The sequence below is a fragment of the Schistocerca gregaria genome, chromosome 3 (genome assembly GCF_023897955.1).
Source record: "Schistocerca gregaria isolate iqSchGreg1 chromosome 3, iqSchGreg1.2, whole genome shotgun sequence".
Lineage (NCBI taxonomy): Eukaryota > Metazoa > Arthropoda > Insecta > Orthoptera > Acrididae > Schistocerca > Schistocerca gregaria.
Window position 1 is genome coordinate 250,765,249 of NC_064922.1, and position 14,701 is coordinate 250,779,949.

General features: G+C 37.4%; 1 protein-coding gene across 1 annotated transcript in view; it reads left to right on the plus strand.

The window, feature by feature from the left end:
- LOC126354439 (superoxide dismutase [Cu-Zn]-like) overlaps positions 1-9,920 on the plus strand; it is a 70,570-nt gene extending 60,650 nt beyond the window's left edge. The window contains exons 3-4 of the mRNA XM_050004125.1: positions 2,566-2,753; positions 9,744-9,920. Of these exons, the coding sequence (XP_049860082.1) occupies positions 2,566-2,753; positions 9,744-9,851 (296 nt within the window). The 3' untranslated portion in view covers positions 9,852-9,920. The remainder of the gene's footprint in view (positions 1-2,565; positions 2,754-9,743) is intronic.
- Positions 9,921-14,701: the final 4,781 nt, after the last annotated feature.

Sequence of the window (14,701 nt, forward strand, 5' to 3'; positions counted from 1 at the left end):
CTGGGCAGATGATACTCTAAATAGCAGCAGTCACCAGCCATTGGGAAGAGGATCCTGATTAATTGTGGCCCATGCAGGCTCTTCAAACGTTTTTGTGCTTGACGGACTTTTAGTTATTCAGTCAAGAAAACCTGTGACTATCATGAGAATTTGAACCGATGATTTCTGCAGTGGTTGAAAAATTTATTGTTCAAGTTTAATGTTCTGGCAGTGCTTGTAATGGATAATACACCTTACCATTCTGTGATTTTAGACAAAACTACAACAACTAGTCACCACAAAGAAACTATGGTGCAGTGGTTGCAGGCCAGAGACATTGCTGCGGACATGAGCATGACAAAGCTGCTGTTGTAGTCACTTATAAAACAAAATGCCTGTGACGCCTAGGCGAAACTGCAGAGGAATAGTGCCTTGTGGTAATTAGGCTATCACATTGTCATGGAAGTGGAAAGGCTGCTATGTGAAGGTCCTTCTATAGCAGAAGCCATCTCTTGGAGGAAGAGAGTAGACAATGTTGGTGAACTCATAAGAGAAGCACAGACTATAGATGGAATTATAAATGAGAGTGAACAATTAATGATTTCTCTTGCTGATTGATGACAGTTTTAGCATCGATTCCAATGATAGTGAAGGAGAACTGGATGGAATTGTGCCACTGACACTGTAAATTGGTGAGAGTAAATATATACAGAATTAATTCTTTCTCTCTGCAACCGAGCAGGTATGCATCTTTTGCTTTATTTTATTCTATGATTGTGGATAGCTTGTTCTTTGGGATGCTTTGGTCTACATTATTATACGACATTTTATATGCAGATATTATGGTAACAATCGAAATGACTTCTAGACATTTCGTTCATTGTAGGTGTTGTTTCTTTCCCAGTTTCATATACTATCAAATGCTTTATCTCCATCGTCATTATCTCCATTGTTAGAGAAATGATACTTTGTTGTACTGATGCATACATTTTGTGACAGCCTATATACCCATTGATTGTAGCCTACATTTACAAAACATACTTTGAAGCTGTGGGCATGTTCGGTGGCAGCTATTGCAATCCTGCAATCACAGTATAGCCAACTGCATGTGAGCTGTCAAGTGACAAGGTTCACCCCTCCAGGCACAGGTTTGCACCATGTTTTAAATGGACTGGTTTCAACCAAACTTGGAACATATATTCCTTACTGTCAGGCAACAATTGTTGTGGTAGTAAGCACCACCTATCATAGTTAATAAATAAACACTGAGATGCCTGAAAAACTGCCACATTGTTCTTGATGTTTAAATTTGTTATTTATTTGCTAACTCTAGCCACAACATATTTTGCTGACAGTATCCACATATGCTACTGAATATTAACTACAGAAGTATTGCCCGACATGGAGCTGAAAAGTTATGACATCATAAATACTGATATATGTGAAAAATTCCACATCAAGCATGAAGTTTTAATACATTCATTTTTTACTACTAAGACACTGTTATGTCTGCACTATAACACAACAAAGATTCTGTGATAACCAAATTTATTTGACCTTCTGTCACTCAAAACAAAACTTAAGTTTGACTACACAACACTTCGCTGGCTGTAGCGCCAAGGAGAAATCAGAGTCACTAGTAGAGAATACAAGTCCAAACCACTGCCAACCAGTCAATACCGACGCATCGCAAGTTTCCAGCCAGGGAGGCCACAGTATGGTTTGGTCGTCGTGAATCCAGCAGCCGGGTAGTAACACAGTCATCGGCGAAGATTGAACTGGTTAAACGGGCTCAGGGAGCTCGCTTAAATCTGCAGGTCCAGCCAATCAGAGTGTTGGTAGACGGCGCATTTATACGGTTACTCACTCTGGTGGCACGGGCAGCACTGCCAGCGTAATCCGTATCAATAGTGGTGTGTACGTTGCCACTAACCCCGCGACGATGCGTTCACTTGCGCCAGTTGTTGACATCATGTGCGGTGCCAGCGGTACTCGCTGTGTGCCGAGCGTGTTGTAGCCGCGCCGAGTTGACGACTGCTGTGCAGTGGCCGATATGACAGACATGTCAACAGTCGAGTCAACTTAAGGAAAGATTTGGCATCTGGCAGCATTTTTCACAGCTTTTAACTATGAAGTGAAACAGCTGTAGGTGAAAATTGTCATCTATAGAGCTACAAAGAAGAGGTCTGGTCCTAGAGATGTTTACAAAATCATGTTATAGACAAGTGAAGCAGCTGTGCCCAGGGTACAGAAGCTGTTCGGAATCATGTTTCTTAATTTGGATACTATTCTTCCACATTTGTACATTAGGCGTATTTCTTTGTACAACTGTGTATCATAATTTCAAATGTTTTCATGAATATATGAAATGATTTTTTTTTCCCAATTATTCACTACAGACAGTTAATTTTTTGTTTTCCCTTCTAATAGAAAATTGGCAAAATGAATACCCAGACAATGCCGGGTTTGTCAGGTAGTTTTGATATAAATGATACACGAACATTAATAGAATATCAAATAAGATATTAAACTATATGTGATATTTTGTACCATGTTATTGTTATATTGTAAACATTGTGCCAACAGGATGCACAAGTGCTGGACCACATTACAATCCTTTAGCCAAGGACCATGGAGGACCAGATGATGCAGACCGACACATTGGTGACCTTGGAAATGTTACAGCAGATGAAGATGGTGTAGCTAAAGTGTGCATATCTGACAAGCTAATCTCTCTGACAGGGAAACACAGCATTATTGGAAGAACTTTAGTGGTGAGGCCATTGTTATGGCAATATATTCTTTACATTTTGTTATATGTGTTCTAATACATACATCTAATTTCAAAGCTAATATGAATTATTTGTTTTTTGAGATTGATTTGTGGCGTGTGTCACCATATGTCACTACTAGCCGGAAAAGGTGACCTACTTCACTTGGTCTTTATTTCAGTTTGTTTTGTGGCAACATTCCAGATGATTCGAGAACATCATAAAAATGAACAATCATAAAAACGTTAGTATTTTTCACTCAGAAAACTCTCAAATATTCAAAAATACTATTAAGTTCTTTTAAATCCACTAAGTATTCAACACAACCATAGTATGAAATAAAGTACTGTGTCAGCCACTTATCCATTTCTTTATAGGATGCTGAGAACCTTCCAAAACATTCATAAGTATTTGAGAATGTTAAAAGAAAACAGAAACTTTCTAGAACATTGCAGAATGCTCTAAAATAGTCAAGAGCATTTGAAAATGTTAAGTAATGCTTGAGGATAATATAGAATGCACTAAAGTGTCGTAGAACAGTTAAGAACATTTTAGAAAATTTGAAAAGATTCATTGACATTCAAAAATGTTCATTACAGCTTGAGAACATTGTGGAGAGATCTCGAATTTTTCCCTGTGCAGTATGTGGGTTTGGACAAAAAAATGAGCAACACATTACTGTGCATAATATAGTGTAGAAAAACTCTTGGCATTCAAAACAGGTTCCATTCATCTCAGAATGAATAAATACGCATCCTGTATAGCTTTCAAGGCAATCTTATACAATTTTTCATGCAAAATAGTGACAAGTTCAGATAATGGTGATGGAAGTGGCTAGTGATCACACACCCTTCTCTCCAAAGTAGACAACAAAGGTAGAATAATATTGATGACCAGGGGAGATGCAACAATTCATTCTTATGGTCACAGAACTAGTGGCCAAGGATATGTGACAATTCATCATCATACTCACAAAATCAGTCCTGGATAATGTGAGCTGTATGAGCAGGAACCTTGTCATCTCAGAACACATGAGAACCATTTGGGAACAAATATTGTACCATGCGATTGACAGTACCAAACAACTTTTTCCGTCGTTCCATAGTCCATATTTTATTGCTTTGACACCCGTTTTCCTGTTAACGGGTATGTGCATCATTTATGTGTTGTTTTGGAATCCTAATTCCTCCTCCAACTCCCTGCTTATGTAGTTCCCTTTGTGTTGTTTTTATGCTGAAAGGGTTTGTGAGTGCGACTTTTAAGTTCTACAGTGACTTTTGTAGCCACCCTTTTTCATTGTATTCCTCTTCAGTGAATGCCTGCCAAAATAACTCAACCACATTGTGACTTAGCGGACGATGTTTTCCCACTTTCTCTGAGTGCAGTATAAATCTTTGATGTGGGGCCTCCTGAAACATCAAACACTTTGGCTACATTAGTTACAGTAGTAAATCCACCAAAGGAGTACCAACAATTAGTTCATGTTCAAATTCACTTAGCTTCAACATAATGCACTCACAACTACACAGAACACTGTTCAGACTGTCTGACACTTGTAATGTGTTGAGGGCATTGCACAGATGTCATTCTTGGTCAAATACGACAATGCATACATGCTTAGCTAGTATCTCCTTTTATGTTCAGAGTCCATTTCTCATGGTGTTTCCATGTTTTTGTCCAATCCCTGAACATTAATGTGAAAAGAGATAGATGATGTCATGGTCACAACCACAGCACATGTTTTTGTCCAATTCCTGAACATTAATGTGAAAAGAGATAGATGATGTCATGGTGACAACCACAGCATGATAGCAATCACTTGAAACATCCATAGCCGCGCGGTCTAAGGGGCCTTGCCACGGTTTGCGCGGATCCCCTCGTCGAAGGTTCGAGGCATTCCTTGGGCATGGGTGTGTATTTTGTCCATAGCATAGCATAAGTGTGTAGGCCTAGGGACCGATAACTTCAGCAAGTTGGTCCCAAAGGAACTTAACCACTTAACAAACAAACATCCACATCTCCACAACCACAACAGGCACCACCACACAACCACTATCTCGAAACAGTTTGAAAGATTATAGAACATTTTCGAACATTCTGAAAGGAACTTTATCTCTAGGTTCTTCATGACTTCCCATGGGAAATTCATTGGTGCGATGCCCACTTTCCGACACCTCTATCTTCAAAACCATCCCCTGCTGTTCCAAATCGAAAAATTCTTCATGGATTGGGGGGAGGGGGGGGGGGATGGAGGGCTACCATAGCGTATAACCACCCTAGGGGTGAGGTATTTAAAAGTAATTAGTATTTAGTTAGTTATGGCAACTGTAAAAAAAGTAAGAATCACAGTGTTTTAAAATATTTAGAGTATTCCATTATTTTTCAATAATAATTGATTGTGTCATATCCAGTGAGTCTGTTTTATTTTATCTTCTGTTTATCTTCCTTAGGTTCATACAGTGTAATTAGGCATAGTGAAAGGAACACTTATGTCATACACAGTCGTGGTGTAGGGAAAAATTTAAAAAATAAATTACATTCAAAGAAAGACAGAAATAAAAATAGAAAAAAGATACCACGAAATAGTTATTTTATTCCCCTTTTTGTAGTCCCCTGGAGTGTTTCACTTGAACCATGCCCCTTCTGAATAATCTTGTTTTCTCTAAGTCAGCTGTTTGCATTATGAAGAAACATCTGTAGCAGACAAGAATGACTTGGTCCAATAGTGGAATTTTAACTGTTAGTAGACTCGCAGCATCACCTGGGACTCCATAAGCTGTGGCAACCTTTGCGCAGCTTCAGGTGCTTTTTCTTGTTTGTACTGCTAGACAATATCAATTTTGCTCAAAAACATTTGTGGTTTTAAGAGAGCACACAATAGTATCTACAAGAAGATGTAAATGTTCACAATTGATACCCAGTTCAGAGCTCAGTCACTTGGTGTAGAATCATCAGACCACTGTCAACTGCTTGAAGTGAGCACTAGTTAACGATGTGTTGTACTGTTTTGCTCTGCAGTTGCAGTCAGCAGATGAATGAAACCCCACTTCTTCAAGGTGCAACCACACTTCCTTTGACCCATGCTAATGCTGTTCAGCTTTCGGGTCTTGAACCAGGTGAGCATTGTTAACTGGATATTAGTTCGTGTTGTCACCACTTGGAGGTCATGCAAGAGAACTGAGACTTTTGGAATCAACCTGGGGTGGTTTGCATGTTTTCAGGCAAGCTGTTGATGAAGATTGTAGGGCATAGTACAAGGAAAAGTTGTTATGAGAAATAATGTGGAGTATGTTTACCTTAGTTGCTTTCCTCCTTAGATCTTCCAGAGCAATATTAGATGGGACAGGTAACCACAGAAAGAGAATAGGTCTATGTGAATCTTTGCTAGGTTGCTGCCAGCTGTAGGCAGTATAGTCACTGCGGTCAACAAGAATGCTGTGCTGTCGCCAGCTGGCTGCCAGAGAGCTGTCTCAGTAGCATCTGGGGCTTTATGCATGAGTGCCTCACAGCACTGGGCACAGAGACACTGGAGATCAATGTTGGCCTGCACACAAAGGGCGAGGGTGCACCTGTGTCTGCTCCAGCTTGGTGTACCAATAAAGAATTTTACTGTGCTCTATCTATATTATAAGGATTACTAGGTTCCATCCATTTAATTCATATTTTGTGATGGTATCAAAAGACACAAAATTTTGTAGATTGGAGGCATGGACACAGAATCACACCAGTTGCTAAGAGCATGAAGAGAGAAAGATCTAGTTTTGTTATGACACCCCACATTTTATATTACAGTATAAGAAAATTTATTCAGGTAAAACGTTCACATATCAGATGGAGGGAAGGCTGATATTGCTTCATGGAAGATATTTCTCAGCTCCTCTCAAGTGACTGCGAAACAAAGAACAGATTAACCCCCCAAGCTCACTAAAAAAAAATATGTCCAACTGTCAGCTTTTTCAAAACTGAAAGTGAGCGCTGCAGTTTCCGTGTTGAGTCATACAGTGGCAGCTGGTTTTGACAGATTTGTAGCTTGTGGCACTGTACCATCACCTGCTACCGCAGACTTTTGCTGAACAGTTAACATTTTATATTTTTAATTCACATAATATTAAAGGGCTTGTGTCTTTAAGGAACTGTTATACTGGCTAAGGACATGTGGAAGTAGAAAGGCATTACATTCATGGAAGTTTGTAGATTGTCATGGAAAAGTTTGTTCCTCTATGACTTATGTATTTATTTATCTTTATACATCCAAAGATCGTCTCACAGTTATATAGGATTTATGTAGTTCCCGTGCAACAAAAACTTTAGGCGACAAAATTTCAGGGGACGTGGTTGGGTGACTGGAACTGGAAAACTGTAAAGTGGAACACTGGATTGCTCATTGGTGGAACATTGGACCACAGAGGGTTAATATTAAGTGGACATGAAATTTTGAACATGTAATTTAAAGATTTGGCTTTTCCTTTATTTTGACACTGAAGTGATACAAGGAAGGTAGTGTAGAAGTCCAGATCCATTGTTTAATTTTGCGAAGTTTATGTTCAATGTTCAATTTTGCATGGGACCAGAATGTTAAGAAAATTATTCTGCCAATCTCCAACTGGAAGTTGTAGCTGTTTAACTTATATTTCATGTAGATGTGCAAGTTCTTATTTAATTTTTACTTCCTGACACCCTAATGCCTCTCTTATACAAGTATGTTACAAATATTACCATTTAATCACTTCATTGGGACATACTTGTCCTGTGTGCAGTGGGAAATGAAATTCAACCTTGGCCACAACTCCCTACACAAATAAAATTCAAGGTAAATATTCTCACTTTGTCTTGCAGGTAGTATGTTAGTGTCTGTCTATCTGCTGTAGGATGTCTATCTGCTGTAGGAGACATTAAAATTCTCCTTGCCGTATTGACACAGTGTGTTACTGTGGATGGAATCATCAACAGATTTAGAAATCACGTCAGCCGAGATCCAGTGAAATGTGTTGAGACCCTTGCTGTACATGTATATTAATGACTTGGCAGACAATAGTAACCTCAGACATTTTGAAAGTGATGCAGTTATCTGCAATGAAACATAGTTTGCAAAAAGCTGCACAAATATTAATTGATACCTTCAGTTTGTTTTAAATGTCGATAAATGTAAAAGTTGTGTGCATGCACGCAAACACACACACATATATAATAGTACAAAAATCAACCCAACTTAGAAAATTGTTGAAATTTTTGAAGCCCATACCAAAAAGTATCTTTAAGAGGATACTGAATGTATACAAAGATGGGCAGAATGTATGGTCATGGGTTTGTTTGAACCATCAGAAAGTATCACAGAAATGCTGAAAAACCTGAACTGGCAGGTGCTGAAGATAAACACCAACTATTCTGTGAATTCTTTGTTTCAAGAACTGCTATTAAATGAGGAACCTAGGATCATACTACATTTTATTGAAGACAAGATCAGACTAATAACAGCACACATAGAAATTTAAGTAGTATTTTTCTTATGTTCCATACATCTGTGGAACAGAGGAAGCAGAAAGAAGTACAAGGTAAAGTAGTCTCAGCCATACTTTTTACAGTTTCTTGTAGATTTTGGATGTAGATGTACTAATTGTTTTTACATTGCCATTAGAGTCACAAATTCCTAATGTCTTCTCCAGCAGAACCCAAAAGGTCAGTGGGGGCAAAATGACAAGGCACAGTGTCTCAAGGCATCGCCTGAATGTCAGATTAATGCTGTATCTCGCGAGGAGCAGTGGGGCAGCACAGTGTTTACACGCCACTTTTTGTTGACATCACAGTCACACAGTTGAACACGTCTGCTGATATGGCAAAGGGAAAATTGTGACTTATAGCTTCTGCTGCCAAATTTAATTACTTTGGTATAGACCATTTTGTACTTTTAAGCTCTATTTGTAATTAAATTATTATTCAACTTTGACCCATCTTTTACACTTGTTCCCTACAAGTTGCTTTACAGACGACCCTTTTCAGTTTTCTTCGTATTATATAATTTGAAACTCAATTCCCAGACATGAATTTCACAGAGTAGCCTGGCATAATTAAGGTAACAAAAAAAGTTTTGAAGAATAAATTTCTAAGCACTGTGAAGTACAAAGTATTTGTAACTTTTTAATGTAGTTGGTAGCCAAGTGCACAGCATAACTGTTTTGTGATGAAATTGTCGGTTGTTTGAATCGACAGTGTAATAACATTCTGTTTTTTATTTTATTGTATATTTATTAATAAATTGAAATGTTAATTATGGACATAGAATTAATAAAATTAACATTCTTTTATTTTTGATAACTAATTACATGAAAACTCCAATATTATCAATAAATAAAAATTTTCTTCACAATTGCCTAACATCGAATACAAAATAAAATGCTTTTTTCTTTCAAGAGATGGAGCAGTATTATTGATGTACAGGTTTTCATTTTGCATGTCTGTGTCAAATTTTAATTTATCTTCATATGACCAGTAATTAAAAATAGAAAGATTTTATTTTTATTACAAATTATGGTTCAGTATTTGTAAATTAACATTTCTATTTATAAATATGGAATTTAAATAAAATAAAAAAATATTGCTACTACTGGGGCTGGAATTATGTACTTTACAATCAAAAGACTTCTGCACCACATGCTCAGTTACTGACAACTGTAGTAAGTTACAAATGTTTTGTACTCAATACTGTTCAGAAATCTTATAATCTTGAAAAGTAATGTTTTTGAGAACTGTGTCATATTGCTTTACGGAATTCATATTTTTGTAGGCTCTCTAGATATCCTGATGATGTGTGTTCCACCGCTTCCATAATCATAATGAACATTGTATGTCTGACAGTGGCACTCTCAGATGAATGTAGAAAGACCTGTTAATAAATGAAACACACTCATTATTTTTAGTCATATTCAGTAATGTAAGTGTTGTCACTCTGGGACATTTGCCATTAAAGTACTGAAGGTAATACATTACATCTTGCAGGTCCATGCAGATCCTGATGACCTTGGGAAAGGTGGTCATCCTCTAAGCAGAACTACAGGCAATTCTGGAGCCCGAGTGGCATGTGGAATTATTGGCTTAGCCAAATAAATGTAATGTTTATTTTACTGAAATAATGCTGTCTTGTTAAATAAGTGTAATGTTACAGTTCCTCAAATAAATAAGATCAACTTTATGAGACAAAACACTGAGTTTAAATATAATGTCTACTGAAAGACTAAACTAGTGACTAGTAATAGTAATTGGACGATACATTTATGAAAACTTTGTAATAAATGAAATCCATGTGTTCCATTTGTGAAAATGTCATTGTAGATATTAAGATTGGTTGTAGTGGAAGTATATAGAGTTTGTTTGACACCTAATATGGTTAATGTATAGAATTAAGAAGTGAATTTGCAAAACACATCTAACTGTGAAAGGCAGAATTTTGTTTCCTGTTGTGATTGTTACATGTCAAATGAATATCACTGTTAGAACCACAAATGGGAATGCATTGTGCAAATAATACAGTTCCACAAGATTCCCACATCACTGTTTATGAGAATTTATTTTGATTGGTTGGTGATAGTAGCACTAATTTCATTATGTTCTTTCCTTATTTGTAAGAAAATTAGCTTTTTCTCACATTTGTGTACACCTTTATTACATTTTCTCATTTGCAGCAGCATCTCTGTCACTACCTTTCGGCAAAACTAGCCATCTGAGAAATGAAACATTAAAACAAACTGGCTATAAATTTGGAGAGTGACAATACTAAAATACCAGTTATTAATCCTAGCAATACCAATGAATTTTCAATAACATATAGGCCGACCACCAACGGAGGGGGGAGGGAGAGTGACACCTTCAAAAAATAAATAAATAAACTTCATTAATTGTTGACTTTTTTAACAGTATACTTTTTAAAGAGATAGTGGTGAGTATGTAGGGTTCATAACCTGTGTCAGTTTAACAAAACTCAGCTCATCTGACTAAAACACAAAAAAAAAGCTCTACAACATGTTCACAGAATTCATTTTAAAAAAGCACGTTGGACTTTGGGCCCTCATTTTAAATTAAAATCGTCTGCTTCTGTCCCATCACGAAACAACAATGCACCAGCCGATGTCCTCTACATCAGTTATACCTGGGTGAGGAACTTGAAACTTTCAGCACAGGACAGGAGCATGTAGAGGAACTATAGCTCAAATTTAAAAGAATAGTGGACCGTGCACAGGATAGATACGTATGCAGTAGAGCAGTTCCCAATGGGAGGTATCCTCCATGGTATACAATCACTGTAAATAAACTTCTAAAGATACAGAGCCGACTGCGTAATAGGAGTAAGACAAAGCACAAAACTATAGACAGAGAGATGAAACACATTTGGCTGTCATGAGAGCAATGGGTGAAGCCTTCAGTGACTACCATAGCAGAATATTGTCATATGATCTTTTAGCAGAATATTGTCAGATGATCTTTCACAAAACCCGAAGAAATTCTGGTCTTATGTAAAGGCTGTTAGTGGCACCAATGTCCAGTCCCTAGTGAATGAGACAAGAAACTGACACAAGGTAACAAAGCAAAAGCTGAAATGCTTAACTATGTTTTCAAATGTTCTTTTACAAAGGAAAACCCAAGAGACTTGCCCCATTGTAATACTGTACCACTAAAAAGATGAGTGAAATAATTATTAGTGTCAGTGGAGTTGTGGAACACCTGAAATCATTAAAACTGAATAAAGCTCCAGGATCCAATGGAATCCCTATCAGCTCTATACTGAAACTGCTGCTGAGTTAGCGCCTCTTCTGACTGTAATCTGTCATAGATCACTTGAACATAAAACCATGCCCAATAGTTGAAAAAAGTGCAGGTCACACCTGTCTACAAGAGGGGTAGTTAAGTGATCTACAAAACTACCATCCAATAACCTTGTCATCGATTTGTTGTACAATCTTAGAACATATTCTGAGCCCAAACATAATGAGGTATCTCGAGCAGAATGACCTAATCCATGCCAACCAGCATGGATTCTGAAAACTTCGATCATCTGAGACCCCTCTCACACTTTTCTTACATAACATACTGAAAACCGTACATCAAAGCAGTCAGGTAGATGCAGTATTTCTTGATTTCCAAAAACTGGGTGACTCAGTACTACACCTATGCTTGTTTTCAAAAGTATGATCATATGACATGTCAAGTGAAATTTGTGACTGGGTTGAGAACTTTTTGGTAGGAGGATGCTCAGTACGTTATCTCAGATGAGGAGTCACAGTCAGATCTAGACGTAACTTTGCGTGTGCCCCAGGGAAGTACGTTGGGATGTGTTATTCATGTTGCTTATTAATGATTTGATGGACAGTATTAGTAGTAACCTCAAGACTGTTTGCAGATATGCAGTTATCTATAAGGATATACTGGCTGAAAAAAGTTGCATAAATATTCATACCGACCTTGATAAGATTTTAAAGTGGTGAAGGGATTGGCAACTTGCTTTCAATGTCCAAAAATGTAAAATTATGCATTTTACAAAATGAAAAAACGCACAGGGTTTATAAACTCTGGGAAAAACATGGGAATTTTTTCATCCGGGAAAAAACTGGGAAAAACCTGGGAATTTTTAAGAATTCCGGGAATTTTTCGTTGTATTAGTTTTCAGTTAAATTTTTGTAGTTTTTACTGGTAATAACTGATACTCTAACAAAGACTTTTACTTTAGCCTGTTACTGCAATATAACACTGCAGCAGTAAAACATAAACAAGGAAAAAAAAATTATAAAACTTCAGTTGCAAAGGAAATGCACAACAAAACACAATGCACACAAAAGCATCTGCCAACAGCAAAATGTGTCAAAGCCTTTAGGAGAAAGACTATGTAATGTTTCATAACAACAACCTGCTTCCGATGGGTGTGATGTCACAACAGTTAACATTAGGTTCGTTTGAGCAGTTGCCAGCAGGCTTCTGAGCATGCGCAGTTGAGTCGCATGTAAGCAGTACTTTCTCCCACTTCTGGCTACTTGAAGTGTGGCTGTTACCAGTATCCAAGGTAACTAGACACAAGTTATATCAGCAGTAGCATGAAACATCCAGATGCTACCCCGAAACATTTTTCTGGCTGCCAGATTCGCGCATGCACAGAGCATTCTGAGTTGTAGTGGGCTGAAGAGTAATCTCCACGTGAATCGTGTTTATGTTTAGTGATATTTTGCTGTTTACTCTTGGTTTACAGCTCTCAAGAACAAAACGGATTTCTGTGGCTGGAGCTATAAATTGAATTAAAATATTCACATAATTATGGAAGGCTAAAATATGTTATTAGTTTGTTTTTTGATTTTATTTTATTTCCAGGTTTCTGGCAGTCGGGTATTAATTGCCTTGCAGAACAAATGAGTTATTACTGTCAATTTGCAAAAAGAGAGAGAGAGAGAGAGAGAGAGAGAAGGCTTTTATTAATCTTTTCCTCAAAGGAAGTAAATTTATTTGAAACACTATTGGCTAGTGCCAACTCTTTGCAGAATTTCATGTGCTCTTTCTTATCTTTTGGGGCTTATGGCATTATGCCATAATAAAGAACTAAACATGAGATAGTACAGTATTTTGAAAACCACACTTAAAATTTTAATATCAGCTAGGGGACTACTTCTTTGTGGACATACAGATGTACTCTTTAAGTTTGAATTGCGCATTTTAATATGGTATATGAAATTCTAATAATGTTGGATTATCCTCAGATGTCCTGTTTCATTTATAATGTAAGGTAAAATCTCGTCATGCCATATAAATGCGTATAAACATATGGGCTATCTATGTCATTGTAGCTGGCAGGCACAGTAACGCTGTTTTCTGGCACTCTCTGAGAACCACTGAAACGAATTGTAACAGGTCGCAGAAAAATATTACAATTGATTGTTTGAAAAGCATTATGTTCCATGAGTGAACGTGCTTTGAATTTGTAAATCACAGCATGTTCGATTTTCATTTAAAGCTTAACACTTCTAGGGCCAGCCACTTAGATGAATTTCAAATCCAAAAGACCTGACATTTACATCATTACTTTAAATTTTACTGGCACATTTGTGTGATGTATCAAAGTGTAACAAACGCAAAAAAAGACAAATGTTATACGTGAAAGCTTAGCTTTTCTTGTAGCTATGCTATGTACATTAATTTAAACCATTAACTTTTCACACTACTTAACAGTGACGTTGCTATAGGCTGACTATTATAATAAATATTCATGCAAACAAAGTTGACACTCGACACGGTGGCTGATGGGAGCGACTGGGAAATGCCTTTAGGTCACTCCCATCGGCCACCGTGCTGAGTGTCAACTTTGTCTTCGCGTATGGTACATTATGTGTCCTATGCTCTGAATCACATCATTTACATACGACACATATTCTGAAAGACCTTAACCAAGTTTCGGAAACCGTTTTCACTGTTGTGTTTACACGTCAAGGTCTGAAGTGGATTTGCTAGACCAATTAACTACAGCGCCTGGAAGATAGCTGTTACAGTTTCTGATTTAGTCAGCACAATCGCTATTTCTCTTCAATTACACAAGTTGTAAATAGTTAGTCTAACCTTTCTACATATTGCTCACTGTACAAAAAGCCACTCGGTCCATATTACCTGAAAATTTTTAAAAATAACATGTCATCTGTCTGCCCAAGCACATTTCCAAACAAGAATGCCCAAGCACATTTCAAAACCAGTTGCATTTACATGGGTGCGAGAATCAGTTGCGGAATTGGAAAACCAGCAGCCAGAAGCGGATTTCCAGAATTGATTTTGAAGTGTTTACATGGGCACCCAGGAGTGGTACTGCGAGATCAGTTTACGAAATCTTGTTTTGGGAGCCCCATGTAAACACAGTGAATATCTGCTATCATCGGCCGGTGAGATCATGTGACATGAGCTATGACTGGCTTATAAAAGTGCATCGTGATCTC